At 36.6% G+C, this 23234-nt stretch overlaps 1 protein-coding gene across 1 annotated transcript; it reads right to left on the bottom strand.

Annotated features, from left to right (window-relative positions):
• Positions 1-1189: 1189 nt before the first annotated feature.
• On the bottom strand, positions 1190-22798 carry TES (testin LIM domain protein; the record flags this gene model as incomplete). Its single annotated transcript, XM_080702012.1, has 6 exons — positions 1190-1378; positions 7901-8059; positions 8443-8658; positions 9562-9897; positions 10760-11012; positions 22713-22798. 6 exons carry the CDS (start codon positions 22796-22798, stop codon positions 1190-1192), a joined length of 1239 nt encoding a protein of 412 aa, XP_080558138.1.
• Positions 22799-23234: the final 436 nt, after the last annotated feature.

Raw genomic sequence — 23234 nt, 5'->3', positions numbered from 1 at the left:
TAAGTAGTTTTTATCCTTGAAGACATTGCCCCCTGCTGGACAAAATACTTAACTGCAGAAGAATTTTTTACTCATGGGGGAATAAAAAAGAATGTGGGAAAAATACAATTACTAAAGTGAAAGACTTTATTTTGAATAATAATATACATATCATTAATTCCATTTACTTTTAATAGCAAATAGTTATATATAGAACTATTACAAGGAAAAATAAACATTAGAAATCCCCAGAAATGGATGTATAAAAACAAAGCTATTCAATGAACAGGCTTAAAAATATCTTAAGACAGCATCCATTAAGTAAGATTGAAAATCATGCAAAACATGACAGGAAAGTGCAATCAGTACAAGTTATATTTTCCTGGGTACAAAAACTATACATGTTCTTTGGATTGAAAACAATGTAAATGAGTGATCTGGCTTTTATGTCCAAGATAAAATTCTCTGAAAATAAAAGTGAAGATATTGTTATGCCACATATGATAATAAAATATTCAAGGCCACAGATGGAGGTTGTCAGCTTATAATAAGAATGCTGAGAAGTAGGGTAAGTAAAATACATAAAAATGCAATAAAGAAAATGTCACCTCTGCCTAAATCAAGAAATAGCAAACACAGAGGCATTAAAACTACAGCTCAACATATTGCACTGAATTTCTTTTTTTTTTTTTTTTTGTCATAAAAGAATTCACTGTGCATCACTATAAAGCTCGGTGAATAAGATGAGGCCTTGGCAGTGGGGCAAATTTAATTTCCTTTCATTTTATACATGAAGGAAAAAAGTGTGGAATCATAAATGCTCATCTTTCCATTCAGGCCACTAACATTTAAGTGTCTAACATATATATATATATATATATATATATATATATATATATATATATATAGTGTTTGGCACCAGGAATATAGGGATATGAAAATTAAAGGCGAGCTTCCAAGAAGTATTTCATATTTGGAAAGATAAGGAATGTTAAAATTATTTGCTATATTTAAAATCAAAAGCTTTAAGCAGGATTTTTAAAGTTAAGATAAAAACGATAAGAAAAAAAACATATAAAAATGGAACAAAATCTTCTGGTTCGCTTTAGGTTTTTTCCTCTTTATTCCTTTTAAGTTGCATTTTGCAGTAGAGATGCAGAGGACCACTTTGGCTAGGTATGGCGGCTCAATACTGCTTGGCATTCCCCTCCTAAGACATCATCTTCTTACACTCCACCGAACAAAAAACCATCCCTTCTACAGGCATGAACTTCTGCCCGATGAGACACTTGCTGCAGCAGGAGCACAGAAAGCACTCCGTGGAAGCGTGCCAGCTGAAGTTGTTGTAGGTCACCCGCTGGACTTCCGGGTCGATGGCATTGTGGCATCCTTGACACACCTGCTCAAGAATAATACAAGAGGGCAGGGTTAGAGATCAAACTGTGACAGTAATGACAACCTCACAAACACACGACTCTGAGTGACCTTCTAGTTAACTTTTATAGACAAGAACCTTTAACAGGGGTCTTTATGCTGAGCACTGGGAGAAGTAGCAGGTGAAGGCCAAACATACAATTGGATGCTTGGAAGATGTCTCCAGGATGCTTAAGGTAGAAAGTCTTGACAGCAATTGCTGTGCATTTGGTCCCAGCATATTCTATTAGACTGTACATTATTAATTATGAAGAAGTTTATGAGAGGGTTTTTCCTCACTCATTAAAATTTTGAGGTGGTAATTTTACCAGTCTTACCTATGACACATGAGATTATTAATATCACTAATTTCCTGACAGTAGTAAATTAAAATCATGTTCAAAATAACTAAGGACTCAATTAAAAATACTGACAATGTTTGAGAATGATACATTTACACTAAAACTATAATTTATAGTTAATGGCTTCTACTCTAAGTTCAATAGTAATTTATGTATAATCTAATATTGTGGAACATTAGCACTTAAAACCCCAGTACCATTCAGTATTAGATGTGTTAAACTCAAATACACACAAGATGTACATATCTATACATTTTCTATGTTTTATATCTATGTTTTATGTTTATATCTATGTTTATATCTATGTTTATATCTATGTTTTATATCTATGATTTATTTTCTATGTTATATATCTATGTTTTCTTAATTGAAGATTTCTATGAAGAAAATAAATCTTCTGTATTATAGCAAGAACAAGAAAACTAACCACATGGAGACCTCCAAAACACTGTTTAGTCCACGTGTGCTGTTTATACATATATTCTGAATGGATGTGAAAATCTAAAGTCTTTGTTTTAAATATTTTATAACAAGATACCAACAAGATTGTCCAGAATAAAATGACAGTGACTAATCTTAAGGGCTCCTGGCCCTTAAGATGAGGAGTGAGAATGAGTAGATGGAGGAGGGTCGTGCAGGTAGCCTGAGACTCTTCAATGAAAACACTTAGAGATGTAGCTTCTACTTAGTGGGTAAACTGGTTTGGGCAAGGAAATGCAACCTTGTTATAGGTACCACTGCAGACCTAAAATATATTTTCCATGTTTTTTAGAGATACATTGCTTCTAATTACAGAGATGATAGCTCTATAATTTACAAGTTATATCAACCTAGTCTTCCCTGGGAAATAAAGATCCTTTTTTTGTATGATCAATACACTGTTCCTGATAACTAAATATCAATGTTATAATTTAGGAACACACTTTTAATTTGTATCAGCTGCACCATGTAATTACTTTTGTACATATTCTTAAACCTTTATTAAATTCACTTAGAATGTTGTCTTATTGTTTTCTATGTTTTATATTAATATTTTAATATCTTTAAATTCATGTGTATGTAATAACATTTTATACAAATAGCATTTTATCTCCTTGCTTTCATAGTATAATCTACCTTCTTTTTCTTAGTTATATAATACTATTTGTAAACCTTTTTACAGTTTTTTAAAATATACATCTTCATTTTCAATTTACAGAAAAAATATAATTAGTTTTCAATTACAGTAGAATAAGGAATTTTTAAGATAAAAATTACTAGTGAATACATAAATTTAACAGAATTTAGGGTTAGTGATTTCATAAGATTTAGTTTTACTAATAATGTGATCACCATTCATCCTAGAGCCTTGCATACAATTTCAGGTCAAATCCACAGATTTCCTCCTTCTTCAAAAGTCTCAATGCTGCTATGCTACACGGAGGGCCTGGGCACTGCACACCCTGTGGAGAGATGATGCTCTTCACCACTTCCCACCTAGTATTTGATTTCCTGTTTTAAAAAAAACTTCTCATATTTCAGAGAGGTTTTTGATTTCCTTAATCCTTTTATTTTGTGGTGCCAGGGCCTTGCACAAGTTAAGTAAGTGTTCTATTACTGAGCTACATTCTCAGCCCTTTCTGAGACAGCGTCTTGCTGTGTTGCCCAGGCTGGCCTCCAACTTGCTATCTTCCTGCTTCAGCCTCCCAAACAGCTTGGATTACAGGTGTGCACCACCATGCCTGGCTACTTCTTTTATTTAAATACAGGACGTGAAACAGCTAATGACACTAGTTGTAATCAGCTCTCTGGTAGGAGGGTCCTGTAAAATCTCATAGATGTGAATCCTGGGTTGGACATGAAATTCTAATGACAGTGCAGAGACAAACTGGGTACACATCCCACTCTCCTCCTTCCAGTTAGAATGCTCATTATCAACACTTCTTTTTTAATTTATTTTTTTATTTTTTTGGTGGTACTGGGGTTCCTGGAAGCCCTTCTACCTCCGGGCTACACTCCCAGACCTATTTTTACATTTTTATTTGGAAACAGGGTCTCCTAAGCCAGTGTGCGCGGCTGGCTTCGAACCTGCGCAATCCTCCTGTCTCTGCCTCCCAAGCGCGGGGATTACAAGCGTGCGCCACCACGCCCGGCACCACTTCTTTTTAATATAGTACTTGAGACTCTAGCTAGAGCAATAAGGCAAGAAAAGGAAGCCAAAGGAGTACAAATAGGAAAAAAAGAACTAAAGCTTTCATTATTTGCAGATGATATGATACTATACTTAGAAGACCCAACAAACTCAACCAAAAGGCTTAGAGAACTGATCAACAAATTCAGCAAAGTGTATGGATATAAAATCAATCTTAAAAAATCAGAAGCTCTTCTGTATACCAACCATAAATCCACTGAAAAAGAAATCCAGAAAACACTTCCACTCAAGAGATCCCACAAAAAATAAAATACTTAAGAATAAACTTAACCAAAGAAGTAAAAGATCTTTACAAAGAAAATTATAAAACATTGAAAAAAAATTGAAGAAGACCTTAGAAGATGGAAAGATCTTCCATGTTCATGAATAGGCAGAATAAATATCATCAAAATGGTCATACTTCCAAAAGTGATCTACAGACTCAATGAAATACCCATTAAATTACCAAGGTCATTCCTCGCTGACGTAGAAAAATCAGTCCTTAAATTCATTTGGAACAACAAAAACCCCAGGATAGCCAAAGTAATTCTTAGCAACAAAAACCATGCAGGAGGAATCACAATATTTGTCTTTTAAGTATACTAGAAAGCCATAGTAATAAAAACAGCATGGTACTGGCACAAAACAGATACATAGACCAATGGAGCATAATAGAAAACTCAAACAAATCTGTACACTCACAGTCAATTGATTTTTGACAAAGGGGCCAAAAAATGCACTGAAAAAAGCCTGTTTAACAAATGGTGTTGGCAAAACTGGCTAACCATATATAGAAAAATAGAAATAAACTCCACTTTTTCACCCTGCACAAGAGTCAGTTCAAGATGGATTAAAGACTTAGACCAGAGACATTGAGGCTCCTTGAAGTTTTTATTTCAGAAATGTTCTGTTTGGAGTTTAGCACTTGTATTCAGGTCTGAAATAATCCCCCCCCCCACACACTGGAGATTAAGTTCAGGGACATTCTCCCTCTAAGTTAAATTCCTAGCCCTTCATAATTATTTTTATTTTGAAACAGGTTCTCACTAAATTGCTGAGGCTGACCTCAAACCTGTAATACTCCTGTCTCAGCCACCCAAGTAAAGAGATTACAGGCGTGTAGTCTACCACTGCACATGCTGTCATTTTTTTTTTTTTACTAGATCTAAGCAGTTCAATGCTTTGAACCAGATAATCTTCAGAATTTTACATCATGTGGCATGCTGTATGTGCAGCAATCTTTGACATTAGATCAAATTTGTTCAGGTGATGGATAGATACACTCATTTATTAGGAAAAGGCCAATGTTATATCTTACTGAGAATGTAAAGTTTAAAAAATTATGCAGCATTATAAAATTAAATAATTTAGAAATTCTTTTATTTTCAATTTTCACTTTTTCAATACTGGGGATTAAATCCAAGGGCATTTACTTCTGAGCAAGGCCACCCAGACCTTTCTATTTTTTATTCTGAAAAAAAGTCTTGCTAAGTTGCTGAGGCTCTCAAGAAGCTGTTGAGACTGGCCTTGAACTTTCGATTCTCCTGTCTCAACCTTCCAAGTACTGGTATTATGCGTGTGCCACTGCACCCAGCTTAGAAATTCTTATATATTAAAATATAATTAAATCTAAGGTCATTTCCTCCCATTAGCTAGATACAATGCAACGGAAAGAAACTTGTAACAGCAATGTAAAAAAAAAAAAAAAAAAAAAAAAAAAGCTTCATCCGCCTAAATCTTTATTTTTTATTTTATTTTTTGCGATATTGGGGATGGAACCCAGGGGTATTGTACCTCCGAACTACACCTCCAGCCCTATTTTTTAGTCTTTTTTTATTTTTTGAAACAGGGTCTCACTGAGTTGCGAAGGGCCTAAGTAAGTAGCTAATGCTGTCCGCCCGCGAACCGTAATCCTCCAGGTTCTGCCTTCTGAATGTTGGGATTACAAACATGCGCCACCATGCCTGGCCCTTGTCTATATCTTTATTAAATACATATTAACCAAGCACCTACTATGTTGTTGTAGTACTGGGGACAGAGCAGAAATATACAGGGGATTTATATTCTGTATACCAAGAACAAGGTTATAGATACTACAAAAATATTTTATCTTCATTGATGAGGGTAATCCCAAAGCAAATGAAATACCAGAAATCAGTTACTAAAACATTCCCTACGTGCAGATGCTAAAGATATGTAAGTAAAAGGGCACACTCACTCTCTAGCTACTTATAATCTTGTAGAGGACACAGGTGAGTGATATCAACAAGCCTACACGCCCCCACCCTGTGGGAACAGGGAAAGCCTAGACTGAGAAAAAGGGGTGGAGCTTCAGATCCAGGAAGTGCCAGGAGAGCCAGGAAGTGTTCTGAAGCCTGGGCTGCATCTGAAGGAGTGTGTGGGTGCAGAGAGGTAAAACAAGGAACAGGAAATGCGTCAGGCAGACTAGAACAGTGAGCAAATGACAAAGAGCAATGCAAAAATAAGAAAGCAGGTAATGTGGAAATGCATAATTGAGGTTGGATAACAAATAAAATATAAATGACAGAAAAGACAACAAAGGCTTAATTTCACATTTGCATTCTAGGGACATTATTTCCCATCATTACAAAAGGGAAGATGGCTTTCAAGCAAGATGAATAACAGAAGTGCCTGTGTGTGTGTGTGTGTGTGTGTGTGTGTGTGTGTGTGAGAGAGAGAGAGAGAGAGAGAGAGAGAGAGAGAGAGAGAGACTGAGACTCTATATGTGTGTGTGTGGGGGGTGGTATTAGAGACCACTGCAATAATCAAAGCAACCAAAAAAAAGGTTGAAATAGGATGGTTGTCCCAGTGTAGATACACCTATGAAGTACAGCTGATAGAAAATGAACAACTGTATCTGGGGCAATAGTTTATGGCTGAAAATTGGTAATGACATTAAAACTGTTGTTTTAAAAAAAAACACAGAAACAAGCCGGGCGTGGTGGCGCATGGTTGTAATCCCAGCATTTGGGAAGCTAGACAGGAGGATGGCAGTTCGAGGACAGCCTCAGCTACTTAGTGAGGCCCTTTGCAACTCAGTGAGACCCTGTTTAAAATAAAGAATAAAAAATAGGGCTGAGGGTATAGCTTGGAGGTAGAATGCCCCTGGGTTCCACCCCCAGTATCGCAAAAACAAAACAAAACAAAACAAAACAAAAAACCAACAGAAACAAATAAAACAGTACCATACTCTTAGAACTATATAAATAATGAATTTTATTCCTTAGCCAGGAGCCTCCCCTACTTGATAGCTCAGGGGGACCATTAACTAGTATGCTTTCCTGCATATAAACAAGTCTATCCTTCTGACATGCCTGGCTTCTAAGCCCTACCATATACGGTTAACTTTCGACCCTTTATCTATATTACCTATCTCTTGGCCATCACACAATAGGAGTTCTGTGTAAGCAGAGTAGATGTAAGACAAATTATACACTTACATTATGCAACTGTTTGGTTCACAAAAATAAATATAAATATGCAGATCAAATTCTGTTACACTAAATCAGTTCTTTGAGGGTTCAGAAACAGGTATGGCATAATCTCCAGGTAGCAAAAACAAAGTCCTGGTGGGTGATCCAATAAACATGGATGGAAACCATGCACATTCAAACAGAGCTTGAGATAAGAACAGCCCCCAGAAATACTTATTTATGTAGAATCTGACCTGGATCCATTCTCACTGAGGATATGTTTTTTTCAGGGAGAGTTTTATTATCAAGCAGCACTTATAATCTATACTGTAAAAATATAGGAACGACAAACTATTTTGAGATAGCTCATAGTCAATGCATATATTGTTTTTGAAATGTCTGGGTTTTAACACACTTTGCAATGAACTGATGGTCCTATATAAAAGGACTGCTTTCTGCTTCCTGTTGATAAGAGGAAAGAGAGGGACACAAACTCAAGTCCTAAGCAGGCTGAGGCAACTGTATCACTTAAGGCTTCTTACCACAGCGTGATTCTTCACGTAGCAGGGCTTGCACACAGGCTTGTCATTGACCATCACATATATTTCCCCTGCTAGAATGTTGTCACAGTCAAAGCAGCAAAAATGTTTCAGATGCCAATTCTGGTTTTCTGCCTGGGTGTACTCATTGCTGAATATTAGCTGGGAAGAGAACAAAAATGAGTCAGGCATTTTCCTTTGTGCTACAGATGACAAAGCTAAGTTCTTTAGACTATTAGGCATTTAGATCTACAAGCAGATCAACAAATATTTCCTTAAGGCTTAAAGTCAGAAATTAATAATAGATTTGAATTTGTTATCACTTAGTCCAAATCAATCTTTTGTTTTGTTCTAGTGTCTCATTAGTGAACACAATTAGACTCCCGGAATGAATGAAGCTAAAAGTTCTTGTCATTAAACGTCTCTGGATATACAGAGAGCCATTAATGTTTGGTTAATGTCCATTGTCTTCTGGGTAAAGTGGCCATTCAGCAACCCGAGTTGCCTGAATGCAAGCCTGAATGCAGTGGCCCCAGAGAACATACCTCGTCACAGCCAGCACATCGGGGTTTCTCACTGTCACAGTAGTGTCTGCCGCAAAATAGCTTCCCATTCTTCCAGAAGTAAATCATGTCGACCAGGAGTTCCCGGCAGGTGCTGCAGACGAAGCACGCTGGGTGCCACAGCTTGTCGTAGCCCGCCCTTTCAGCATAGATGGCTGGGTCGCCTTCCTTCATACTGAGTTTGCAGCAATAGCAAGACTAAAAAGGAAGCATCCAAAACAACCTGGTCATTGAAAGACCGGCATGTGCCTCGTCAGCTCTGGTATGAGAAATAATTTATATTGAAATGACCAATTTGCCCATCTAGGTCATAAGGTGTTAGTACTTTTGTTAAATGAAATCTTTTCACTTCCTTCAGGCTATTTAATCCTACATTTTGTACCCTCTGCATGTAGAACATTATTTCTTTAATTGAAATTACTTATGAAACAAGGCTAATAGTAGTTTTCACCTCAATTGTATATGTGTTCTCCCAAAATGATTATATTAGAGCTTATTAGTAATATTTTTCAGGACTAAACCTTATTACTTGAAGTGCTAATTGGGCCTATAAGAAACAAGTTATAGTAAGTTACTTCGTTAGCTGTTTTCATTTGTATCATAATTGTCTTTTCTTTTCCAAGTCATTAGAAAATGACTTCTATTTCCCTCTCTAGATGAAGCTTAAAATAACAATGCTTGCTGATATAGCCATGTAAATTTAAATCTGAATTTCAGGCATATTCTTACAAGGAAAACTGAATTAACCTAAACATATATTATTTTTATTTATGGGATGAGATAAGCAACCAACACCAAAATTGTGTGTGAAACAGATTCTAGATTAGTCTGTTGCATTCAAGCAGGATGCCAATGGCAACTGCGTACACATAAAACTCACAATCATCTTTGGAAGGAGATAATCAGAAAACTTGGCTTTAGACAGAAGTTTCGAATTTAGGGATTTTCTAAGATAAGTCCAAACTGAATTTTCATTCAATTGATTTCTCTTATCTATTTCTTTTGGAAACAAGAGAAATGGCCCCAAAAAAGATCTAAAAAAGGGAACGGATCTATTATAATGTATGCAAATCAGGCTTATAGTGTGACCACTGTACTTACGTATTGGGTTCTTTTATGCTCTGCAGATTTGTTCTCCACGACTCCTACTGTTGCCGGGGTGTGTCTGTCGCCACCAGGGATGTATACTTTGTTGGGGCCTTGAGTGTTCATCTCACTGGGAAGTTTGACATCTCCTACTCCCAGAGCCTCGCTCTTGTATTTCTTCACAAACTGCTCCATCTCCTTCACCTCTTTGGGAGACAATTCATGGCACTTGGAAGGATCCTGGTCATGTGCAGGGAGCTGCTTTGCCAGCTGCTTCTTCCGGTACTGCGCACCCTCTGAGCCTGCCACTGGCTGCTTCTCCTTGGGCAGCATCTGCATGTACTGCCTGGCCTGACGACAGGGAGAGAGAGCGCTGTTAGCTGGGAGGAGGCCTGGAGCTCAGGCAGTGCAATCTTTCATAACAGAAGCAGCAAGTTACTTAAGAAACAACTGGGTTTTATCTATTAGTAGCAATTCATCCTCATATTAAAAGCATCTTAAGATGTTAAAACATTAAAGAATGAAATACTAAATATATTTAGTTGCATAATAAACATGTTTTTGTACATGGAATTATTATTTTTCAGTTTGTAAAAAGATCTGGATTACTACAGTTTACCTGTGCTAAATCAACAAATGTACAATTGAAAAAGAATGTGCATTTTTAGGCAGACACGGTCACAATGGCCTATGGACGGCAGCATTCTCACCATATGAAGTGGTATCATCATGAGGTTCAATTTAATGATCTCACCTTCCAAAAAGATTTCCAAGCACAACACCTAGTCATAATAGCAGAAAAACTTGGCACAATTTTCGGTTTTTGACTTATACAGTAAAAGAAATATAATGTTGAACATTTTTCTTTCATTTCTAAACAACTGCAGAAATTCTGCCTTTATATATTTTTTACCATATTATGAGACAGCTTCTGAACAGTAAGCTAGAGGAGTTACGAGACAGATACAAAATATTTTTATGTAACTATTAAAAATTTTAGACCACTTCCTAAAAATGATAAAAATATCTAGGTAAAGAAAATATATGAGCTCTAGTCTTATTTTCAAAAGATTGTAATATGAGCCAGAAATCAAAATAATCAGAAAGACAACACATGTCCGTGTATGCGAAGTTGATTAGGTTATTAAAGAGACTGTTCTACTTAAATAGCTCAGGAACTTTAATCCAAGGGCCCCTGATCCCTTGTTCTTACCAGTGCCTGATTCTGGACAGGAGGGGCCCACTCATAGGTGACAGTATTGATGGAGACATTTTTCTTGGTAGCAACTGGATTGGTCAGTATCATAACATTGCGTTTATACATGGGAATCCCATCTGATTTCAGCTTTGCTATCAGGGTGGTATACTTGGTATCTTCAAACAGTTTCCCCACTTTTCGATCCTCTTCATTGCTCAAGAGGACATCATGCTCTTCTTGGCCACACTTACAATTTCGACATATTTTTCTATAATTTAGGAAAGAAGAAAGAAAGAAGTGATTACACCTAATCTATAACAATTAAGTGTATATTTTGTAGTTTATAAGATACTTTTAAAATATGCTCTATAATAGTATACAAAGGAGAGGATTTTTGGGGGAGGCTGGTATCCATAAACTTAAGCAAGACGGAAACTTGAAATTGTTCAATAAGATTTTGAGATGTCAGGTTCTGACTAAAAAGCTCATGCTTAAGATCTGTCTGAGGATAGCCCCATCTGGTATTCCTTACTCTCTCACCAAAATAAATAAGTAAATAAACCCATGAAGAGATTATCACAGCAAGAAGTATCATATTTTATTTCATGTTAATATTACCTTTTCCCAAGGTTTTTTTTTTTTTTTAAGTGAGAAACAGGGAGATTGATATAACTTTTCTCAGCAAAGACTATAATCCTACACTGAGGTTTATAGGTCCTCTCATTTCCTTTCTTGTCCCACTTCTAGTTTTTTTTTTTTTTTGCTTCTTTATTCATTTTTCTCTTTATTCATTTATTCATCTTTCTTCTTCCCTTACTTTCTTATTTTTCAAAATTTACTGAACATCAACCATATTTTTCATTATTCATAAAAAGATAAGACGAATGAAAGTCTCTGCTTGTGTGTGTGTTGTGTGTGTGTGTATGTGGTGTGTGTGTGTGTGTGTGTGCGTGTGTGTGTGTGTGTGTTTTGCGGTACTGGGGATGGAACCCAGGGGCATTCTACTTCTGAGCTACACCCCAGCCCTATTTTTCATTCTTTATTTTGAAACAGGGTCTCACTAAGTTGCAAAAGACCTCACTAAGTAGCTGAGGCTGTCCTCAAACCTGGATCCTCCTGTCTCAGCCTCCCAAATGCTGGGATTACAAGCGTGCACCACCACACCCGGCTATCCATGGTGTTTTTAATAGTTTGAGGATAGTACCCTCTTCTCCCTATCTGTCCAGAACCAACCAGATAGGCTGATGGCCAGAAACGCACCCATGCAACCTATATGTGTGCCCAAAGCCAAGCAATGAGCTTGCTACTAGAACACAGTGAAAAAAATGAGTTCACTTTCTGACTAGAGTTTACTGGCTGGTAAGGAGGTGAGGAGACAGACATTAAAACAAATAATCACCCTCCCACCATAACTGCATTTGCTGTTGGAAATAAAATGTTACCTCAAGAGGGTCTGACTCTGATTAGACCCTGGTGAGATAAGGGTCCTGTAAGAATGTGACATTAGGTTAAGATCTGAAGGAGGCGTAAAACATGGGTGTGAATTTTATAATCTGGTAGAAAGGAAAAGGAGAAGAAAAGCCTCATCCCCCACCATTCTTGGTAGAAAGAGGAATATCTGTAGTGGTTCTGAATTAGGGAAAGAAATGACTGTTTCTTTAGGCCCTATAACCACAGAAGGCTGGTAGGACTGGAGTGAGGTAAATAAATGGGATGGTGACAAGGCTGGTGAGGTAGATGGCCATGAGATCATGCGCAGACTTGAAGGACATCATGGGATTTGGCCTTCACTGTAAGAACAATCAGGAGGCACCAAAGGCTTTTAGGTGATGAAATAACATGATCAGATCTATAATTTTAAATATCGCAAAGCTTGTTACATGGGGAATGGGTTAGGAGTAGAACATATATTGAAACAGGGAGATCTGTTAACCTATCAATTGTACATGCAATTTGCAATGATGTAGTTCTTAGTAGTAGGGATAATAGAGCTACTTGACCAATGGAATTTACATACTGGATAGTTATTGTTGTGGTCCAGGTAAGATGCATTATTGCCTGGGCTAGGGTGTTTGACAGTGGAGATGAAAAAATACAGATTTCAGATCTCCTTGAATATAAAACTGATTGAACTTTGTGTTTGCTTTGGATGTAGTGGTGATGTCTCAAAAAATGAACACAAATTTTGGGGATGAGTAAGTAAGTTGATAGAAGAATATTTATTAAGATATAAATATAAAAAAGAAATATATTTGAGGTAAGGTTGGGAAGATTATTATATTAAGACATAAATACAAAAAAGAAACATATTTGAGGTAAGGTTAAGGGGAAGGTTGGTGAAAGTTTTAAAAACTAAACTATTGATAAGTCTGAAGTGCCTGTGAGATGATAAAGATATCAACTAGATAGAAGTGTATGTAAATCCAGTGTTGAAAACCAGTACAAAGTACAAATTTGGGAGTTGAGAAGCAATAGATAATGTATACAAGCTGAACAGGTCACTATTGCCCACTGGAGAAAGAATAGAGGGTAAAAGAGAAAACTAAGAAAGGGTGGCAGAGGAACCTAAGATGGCAAAGGTTACAGAGGAGAAATGCAAGGAAAGTCAGTGGTGCTAAAAGTTTAGCCTGGAACTGAAATACAAGGTAATGGAACTGGCTGTTTGTTTTTTTTTTTAAGTTCTAAGATCCATATATTGCTCAAAAATATACTAAAGATTAAATTAACATTAGATGCTATTAAGTATGCATGCTAAATACCTAGATAACTAAAGAACTTTATAGTATAAATGTTCAAAATGAAAAGGAGGAAATAAAAATTATTAAGCAAAGTATTCAACTCAGAAAGTTAGGAAAAATCGGGAATGAACCTAAAATATAAGGAAGGAAAATAAGGATAGCAGCAAAAACTAACAAAGTGAATGTTTGCTTCCCATTAGATGCAGAACAGGCACTTAAAGAATTTCAACATCTCTTATGATCACATTTTGTTTATTAATTTCATAAAAAACTAGGATTCAAGAAACAGCTTCTGGCAATAAACAAGTAAATAAACACTCAACATATATTATATTATACTTTGTACATTAATTTTAAGATGTGAAGGAAGAAACTACCTGTAACGTGTAGGTACTATTCAGAACAGTGAGAAAGATTGAAGGAATAGAAGTTATAAGATTCATAAGAAAAAAAAACTGAACCATATTCACAGATGTTGTGACTAGCTATAGAAATTTAATGTACTAGCATTAAGAGTCTAGCTCATTATGTCCGATTGTCCTACATAGGACACATATGGAAAAACTTAAATTGAGCAACAAATCTATCACTTAAGGTAACTTTGAAATAAATCTTATGTTTTTAGAGTTCTTTTGAGAAAAGTAATTGGTGACTGACTAGAGCATTTGAAAATATTTTTAAATTCATTGTGAAAAGAAACTTTACTGGAAAAGTTATTTTTACTAAATATTCAACTAGAAAATGATATACATATTTGATAAGGCAATAAATGGGTTCATGAAAGTATTTTCTAAAACTGGGATGTCATTTTATTTTGAAGAATGCACTATACTTCAAATGATCAGTGTTTCAAGATAACTCTCTAATAAATAAGACCGTGGGGTGATGTATACTGCATAGCAAAATGCATGGTGTGCTGCACCACTGCCTGTTGAAGTGGCAGAGAATCTACAATCATACTATATTTTTTTCCAATGATCTATTCATTGGCTATGGCTTGTTGGTGTGCCTTCAAAGATACAGACACCATGAGAAAAGACAGACTAAACAAGTGTCTTCTGAAACCAAAAGCACTGGCAGAAGAAGAAGCAAGAGGGATATATGATCATTATTTGTATGAAATCATACAAATAATGAAACTGTCACTGTAAAATGGCGAGATGATAAACATGTCATCATTGGAACAAACTATGATGCAGTGGAACACTTGGCAGAGCTTAACAATGGAACATAGAGATAAAGAGCAGAGCCATGTGCCTCAAACGAAGGCGGTACTTGTATAACAATCTCAGTGGTGGTGTGGGAAGACATGATTGGTTGGTTTCCAGTTATTTCGCTTCTACCAGAGGTAAAAAACTGGTATTGGCCTTTGTCTACTCAAATAATTGATATGTGTATTGTAAATATGTAGAGTATTCACAAATTTATGCACAAAAGACAAAAAAAATTTATAAACTTGTTGGGTTTCAAAAGAGACATCTACTCATAGCATACCTAAAACAACACATTGAGAAAAAAAGGAGGAAGAAAGTCTAACAGTCCAGGACTTACTACTAGCCCCAAGACCATACCAGACTTGACATGAGAAGCCATGTTATTTTCAAACAGCAAGAATGACAAGCTATGTTATGTGAAACTGACCATATATTATAAATGTAATGTAATCCTTTGTTTAACGGATTTCTCTCCTTTCCACCAAGAATAACTGTTGAACAGGTCATGAAAGTAATTTCTTTGTTTATTGTTTAATGTATGAAAAGATATCATTTTCCCAATGTCCTACTCACAGGATCGCTTATACATATAAAAGGTACTACATTGTCCCAGTGTCCTAATAATAGGACTATTTTTATTTTGTTTTTAATGATAATTAGAGATATATAAGCTCTAGATTATAATTTCCAACCTATTTTAATGCACATGTGTCAATTTCACTGAAATATTTACATATTGAAAACTTGGGAGGGACTGAGTAGGATAATAGGTTTTCTAGATTTAAAATTAATATAAATAACAGGATTTCTCAACTTTAAAAATAGAAAAAAATAACTAAAAACTTGAATCTCTTTGCCAAATAAGAGGTGTGTGTGTGTGTGTGTGTGTGTGTGTGTGTGTGTGTGTGTTGTACTGAGTTTTCTTAAAACTCTTTTCAGTAAATAAAGTAAAAATATTAGATCTGACTTGTACAGACAGAGAGAGAGAGAGGGAGGGAGATAAAGTAAGGTGGGTGGTACAGGGGGAGGTAGAGTAAAAGTGAGGTAGAGAGAGAAGTAGACAGACATGGGGATGGAGAGGCAAACTACTTTCCCTTTGTACATATTGGTCAGAAATCTGTATTTGGTAAAAATTTATTGAAGATTTATCATATGATAGTGTGGCTATAAAAGATTCTTTCTTATATCTGGTTATCTTATACTTCCATCTAGTGGAAAGGAGAATATTATTCTACTAAAGTATGGTCTCTATTCTTCAGTTTCTGAAAACAATGGAATTACTTACAAAACTATCACAGTGCTTTCGGATCAAGTTTAAAATGATACCTTCCTGAGGGGAGAAGATGTAGAGTAGGAATTTAGCTCTGAATAGATCCATATATGGCTCTGCATCCTGATAAATAGTATCGTGAATACCTAAGAATTGGCATGGCAAGCTGCAGCATGGTTAAATGCACTTACTAGGAAGTGCTCAATATAAAGGGTATACTAGCTAATGATGTAAGACACATCTCTACAACTGCCTTATTATTTGTCTTCGCCGTTCTTGGAAGGATTCACATTCTGAGGAACCCTATTTTCCTACTCACCCTTTACACTGAACACATCTTTATTACGAAAGTAAAATCAGGTTAAAACAATGTGCCAATGGCAGCAATGATGAGGAAAAAGAAATAGCTAAAGAAATCAGGCTGTGCCCTGTTATCAGTAAGTGGGGAAAGCCTGTGATTACTCAGGAACAATCTGCAGCCTCTTCTGCTCCCTTACTCCTGTGTGGGGGGCGGTGGAAACTGCTGTTGGTAAGTCACATTCTTACCAACAGCAGTTTCCAAACGCAGTGGGAAGGTCTTTCAGCAGGAGCTGTCATCACTGAGCAGCTGGAGCGACCATATCTCTTCCAGCCCTTCTCAAGACGGCTCCATTTCTACAGTGATAAGAACCAGCTACAAATCACTCCGCAAGAGAGAAACCTGTGAAATCAAGATTCGGCACCAAGAGCTCTCCATGGTGGAAATCTGTGCTATTACAACTTACCTAGTTTAATTTTTTTTTTAATTTTTCTTGTGATGTTAGTCTACATTGTCTTGGACATGGCAGGGGAAGTATGGAAGGGGATTCAGAATTAATTGAGCTTCAAACAGTCCCGTTTTTGACTTTAAAATAAAATGTAAAGGTAGATGGGAAGGCTCTAAGATGTGGAAGAGGAGAGTTATTTGTATAAAAGTTAGTTGTATAAGAAAAATTTGGCACCTAATACACATACATATATAAGCAATATGCACAACAAACCAAAGTTCTAGACTCCAAACTTTATGTGACAGCTTGAGAGTTCTTGAGTTAAATCCGAGGGAGAGAACCAAATCACCAAGAGTACCACTGCAGAAAAATATGGAGATTTACAGTTTCAAGTTGAAAGCAGTCAAACTATCCTTCAGAAAGAGAACTGCTTCTTTGTACCACTATTCATAAAAAATGTTATTTTTCCAGGGCAAGTAGCAGAAACTGGAGTGCTCTGACACTCTACCAGCACTCAGTGATTTAAAGGCAAGGTCCTGGGGCTCCTACGAACCGTAATTTAAAAGGGCTAGAGGCTGCCCGTTTATAGCAGGGATATACATATATGGACTGGTGTGTGGGCCTCTGTTATAGAAGTCAACACAACTATTAATGGGGGTGGGATTTTTAGTTTTTCAGCCAGATCTAAACCAATTAGAAACTCTAAGCAGATATATACTGCAATCAAGTAATACTTTGTTTCATAAAATGCAACTGTTTTATTGTGAGGATTTAACAATTTTGTTACTTATAACAGATCTATGATTGCAGTATTATTAAACCTCCAATATAAAATAATTATCTATAAACCTGAAACCCTAGGTTTGTATGTCAGACATTTCATAAACAATTATCTCTAAATATTACTTGGAAGTATGCCCAACAGATAGTAACTCCTACTGGGTAGGGATCAGGTTTTCTCAGCTTTTTTCTCCCCTCTACTCTGGTAACTTTGGACACACCAAAGAAGGGGAGACTCTTACATTACAAGTCTGTTTTTTTATGTTTAAAATAGGTATTAAGAGGATTAAGTACAATCAGGAACATAAAGTGCTGGGGTTAAAAATTGTATGATAGTCTCTACCACTTGCATCCTGGTATTACTCCCACAAATGTGTTACTTTACATGTGAATGGAGATTCTGCAGATATGCCTAATCTAATTACTCAAGAACTTAATAAGCAATGAATTTTCTCTGGCTGGAAACAAAAAAGAAAGAGAAAATAGAGATAATTCTAAGCACTGTTGTTGATTTTGAAGATGGAAGGACTTATATGTCAAGGAATGTGAGTGGCTTCTAGAAGCTGAGAGCAAACTAGTTCTTAGCAGTGAGGAAACAGGGCCCTCAGTCCTCCAAACACAAGATTCAAAGTCTACTGACAGCAAGAATGGGCTTGGAAGCAGTATTCCGCCAACCTTCTAGATAAAAGCCTCACCTGGCCAACATCTTAATTTCAGCCTTTTGAGACCCTAGGCAGAAAATCTAGATACCCCTCCATATTTCTAAAGAATAGATACTGAGCTTTAATGTGCTAAGTACCTTGTAATTTTTTACACAACAAGCAAACTCTAAGTACATACTGCTGTGTACGAATTGCTTATAAATTATATTTATTATTAACTTGTTGGGAGCCATTAAGGCCTTCCCCCTAGATTGGTGTCTCTGACTCAGCTGACTGTCCTTCACCCAGAGTCAACAAGGTTTGGGGTTATGGAAAGTTCAAAGAGGTCTGAGAGAGGATCAGGTGGTGATGACACTAGAGTACTGATTGACCTATCTGTAATATGTGTTTTGTATTGATCTTATTGTATTCTGGTGGTGGTAGCACAAGAATGCTGATTGACCTGTAGCTGTGTATAAATACCTCTGGAAAAACAAACCCGGCATCGGCATAATAAAGATAAGATTGACCCAGAAGTTGCGTTGGCCAGGAGTGTCGGCGCAATAGAGAATACTGACCCAGGCATAGTCGTCGACCCGTAGGAAATATTGACCCACGAACAGGGGTCGATCAGTAGAGACAATAAGCTGGCAGCTCCCTCACATTAGAATTTAAAATTCTCGATCCTCACGCCTCTCTTCAGAACCCATACTCTTGCTGGCTGGCTCTGGCATTAACTCTGGGTACACACAAGTTTTTTAACTTCCTTGGGTTTAAGCTCTTTAATGTATAAAAATGACGCTTGACTAGCTTAGCTGCAAGTACCAGCTCAACTTTCATAAGTCTAAGAATTAATTTGTAGATTTCTGTAACTGAATTGGCACCTTCCACTGACCTCTCCATCCTTCAGGACTCTGGAAAATGATCTGTAAAGTAGAGATGCAGAAGCAGGAAAAGTAGGTGCTATAGAACAAACTGTATCCTCCTCAAGTTCATATGCTAAAGTCCTAACCCCCAAAGTGACTATAATTGAAGTTTTTTTTAGGAGGTAATTAAGGTTGAAGGAAGTCAAAGAGTGGGATTCTAATGTGATAGAATTACTGGCTTTAAAAGAAAAATCCCCTGCATGTGCGTGTGCGCGCACACACACACACACACACACACACACACACACACGCTGAGGAAAGCCACGTGAGCTTTCGTGGCTTTTCATGAGCTTTTCGTGAGGTGAGCCACGTGAGTAAGAAGCGGCTGTATACAACTTAGAAAGAGCACCTTCATCAGAAACAGCCATGTTGTCACCTAATGTTGGACTGACCAGTCTCCAAAATTGTAAGAAAACGCATCTGTGCTTAAGCCACCAACCTGATATTATCTTGTTATGGCAGCCTAGGCAAACTAGTGGGGATGGGCAGGGGAGAAGACTCCTCAGAGGTAGTGCTTGACCTGAGATTATTTGTTTTTTGATGGTGAGGGTAAGGTCTTTCTAATCTAAGCAAAGAAAGCATGTAATAGGCACAGAAACTTCAAGAAATGGCATGTATCAAGCAGTTAGAGCACATGGTGCTTGGAAGGGAAGTGAAGGAGGCAGGAAAAGCAACCAAAGGCCAGATGCTGAGGTCTGTCATCACAGGCCAAAGCCTGCCTGAACGAATAAGTCCAGCGGGAAAGGGGGCTCCCAAGCTATCAGGAAGTATAGAATGGAAGACATTTTTAATGGACTATTCTTGTGGCTGCATGGAAGACCTGACAGGTAAAACAGGTGAAGAATAACTTCACTCCGAGTTTATAAATGAAGTCCTGTGAGTCCTAGAAGTCAAGGATCACCGTGAGGAGGGAGGAGGCTACATGGGCAGGGAGCCCAGGCTCATCTGACCAGAGCAGTCCTGCGGACCTAGACCAGAGCTGCAATCTTGATTACACTCAAAACAATTAGTATAGACTGTTTTACTTCAATGACTATACTAGAATATGGCTGCTTTTGGAGGTCAAAGGCATCAGCTTCTGGCCTTCCAGTTATGGTGAAAAAGTCAGGGAATGCTTAAGAATCCTCACAGAGAAATGTGTCTGGACTCACGCCAGGTAGATGGCAGGACTACTAAGAAATACCATCTGTGCTGAGCAGACTACGTCAACACTGGCCAAGTTGCGGGCTCTGGCTCTTAGACTCTCAGGCTATTTCTAGATTATTTAATGGGCCTGTGTGACAAAACTAAAATAAAAAGGTGATTTCTAAGGCTACAGAAATCTGCTCTTGACTGACATGATTTTTTAACTGAAAATATCAATTATAGTAATTTGAAATAGAAAAATAATATAGATAAAATGCAAGTACATTCTTATAAACTAACTTTCTTCTTTGGAGAAAAGGTGATTATTTCTTAGGCATAAGCTTTAAAAATCTCATTAGCAGTTTCTGGAAATTGCACAGTTGAACAAATATCATCTTAAGAGTGTGAATTTGAAACTTTTTCCAGCAGAGGGCACTGCAGCCCTCTGCAAAGTTAACTAAAAAAGTGAAAGGCATCCTAAGAGCCCAAATACAGCAGCCTCCTATGTATCTGTGTATTCAACCAATAGCAGATGGAAAAAATATTTGAAAAAAAATTGTATCTTTACTGAACATGTATAGACTTTAAAAAGTTTTTCCTAAACAATACAGTATTTAGAAAGTATTTACACTGTATCATGTATTATAAATCATCTAAAGAAATATATGGATGATATGCAAATACCATGCCACTTTATGTAAAAAACCTGAGCATCCATGGATTTTGGCATCTGCAGGGTTAGCAACAGAAGGACAATGGCTATTTTAATCCATGAAAATTATTTCATGTTCAGTGACATTAACTTCTTAGAACATGACGGGTGCATTGCCTAACTGCTACGTCCCTTGAAAAAGCAACACAAAGAACTAAATCTGTAATTAAAAAACTCCTTGGAAAATTCTAGCTTTCTAAAAATAAAGAACTATGTCATAATTTCTAGGAGAACTGACCTTTCTGTTGCCTTCACTAATTAAAACAATTATTGTTTTTCAAGACTGATTACATATATTAGATTTTAAAGTGCCTAATTTCCCAGATTTCATTCTATCTCCCTTGGCTTACATTGTATGCAATCACATTGGCTGATGAAATTCTTTATTTTGGAGTCTCCTATGAAAGTCTATAGTACAGAAGTAGTTGTCAAATGATGTTCATTGTTACCAGGTGGCTGCCAACCTACTATTGTGTAATCTTTTTGTATTCTTCCAGCAGTGTGCTGATGTCCAATGAGTGCACATGTGAACTACCTTGATGGTCTTGACAGCGAATGGCTAAGAATATTTTTGTTCCTAATAAGAACAGGGTTCAAATTCTGGTTTTAGGTTTACATGACACAGTACTACTTTAAAAAAAAGACAAATCAGATATATACAAAATTCACATTTTTCAATCCACTGACATTTGTCCTGTGGATACATGTATTTCATTCAAACCAAGATATTTGCAATAAATTATTTTTTCTTAACAAATAATTCAAGTGCTTGAAAGTTTTTCAGTAGTAAATTTGCTGCTGGAAATTTGAAGATATATAATATATAATATATAATATATAATATATAATATATAATATATAATATATAATATATAATATATAATATATAATATATAATATACATATACATATATATCTTTTTTTTTCAGTACTGGGGATGGAGGCATTCTACCTCTGAGCTATACTCCCAGCCCTATATTTTATTCTTTATTTTAAAACAGGGTCTCACTGAGTTGCAAAGGGCCTCACTAAGTAGCTGAGGCTGGCCACAAACTGAGATCCTCCTGTCTCAGCCTCCCAAATGCTGAGATTATAAGCGTGTGCCACCATGCCCGGCTAAAGATACCTATATTTAACCTCATTCGTTTTTGGGGTATGTGTGTGTGTGTGTGTGTGTGTGTGTGTGTTACCAGGGATGGAACCCAGGGTCATTCTACCTCTGAGCTACACTCCCAGCAGCCCTATTTTTTATTCTTTATTTTGAAACAGGGTCTCACTGAGTTGCAAAGGGCCTCACTAAGTAGCTGAGGCTGTCTTTGAACCATGATCCTCTTGTCTCAGCCTCCCAAATGCTGGGATTACAAGTGTGCCCCACCACGCCTGGCTTAACTTCATTTCTTGACAACTAGGATATAAATGCTCATTTCAGTACTCATATTTAAAATTTATTGCAAATATAGATGAGATGCGAGAAGTTAGCAACTGTTTGTTAAGAATTATAATTAAATTAGTAAATAGTCTCAGAGAATTACCACAAACTTATTTGCCACTTCAGAAAGGCATAGTATTTTAGACTCAAAAAATTTGAAAGATAGCAAATGAATAAAGCAACTCTATAATTGCTATGGTTCAATTCACTCAGTCAAACTTAATAATAGGATGATATAACAGCTTTAGTTTTTATTCATTTCTTAGAAAATATTAGATCTGCAACTTGGCAACCATGCCTGAGAACGTGTAAGAGGTCCACACTGTCTGTGGAAGTCCTGCTGAAGAGCATAGTTTATAAACATTCTTATAGTTTTCAAGATATTACCTCCAGAAGTGCAGTTCAAATCCTTCACATTTTTCTTTGCATCTTAAACAGGGAGCTCCAAATCCTTGCTCATGACCTAAGCCCATCTGTTAAAGAAAAGAAAAAGTAGATCTATTATTATGCTTATTAAAAATCTAAAAAATGTAATAAATTACACTTTTAATTCCACTTGCCACTCTCGTTGATATAACTTCCAAACAATTTTTATGAGTATCACATTGTTTAGCTAATGGTGATACTCGCTACATAAATGGCAGCTCCAAGTACATACACAAAATACTTTTATTATTGCTTTTTATTAAGAAAAGCATTAGAATATTACTGTGTGAATGCTTACAAATACTGCAAGTAACAAAAAGTCATGAATTTATGTCTTTGGCCACTCCATGCTCTGGATATAGTTAAGTACAGGGAGCCCACTCACACTGCAAAGCTTAGAATGCAAGCCTAGCTCCAAATGACATTTTGTAGAAAACAAATGATGCCTGGAAAATTTTAGAAATTATAACTAAAATATTGTTT

Source organism: Muscardinus avellanarius (assembly GCF_963383645.1).
Source record: "Muscardinus avellanarius genome assembly, chromosome: 9".
NCBI lineage: Eukaryota > Metazoa > Chordata > Mammalia > Rodentia > Gliridae > Muscardinus > Muscardinus avellanarius.
This window is presented reverse-complemented; position numbering and strand designations above follow the sequence as displayed.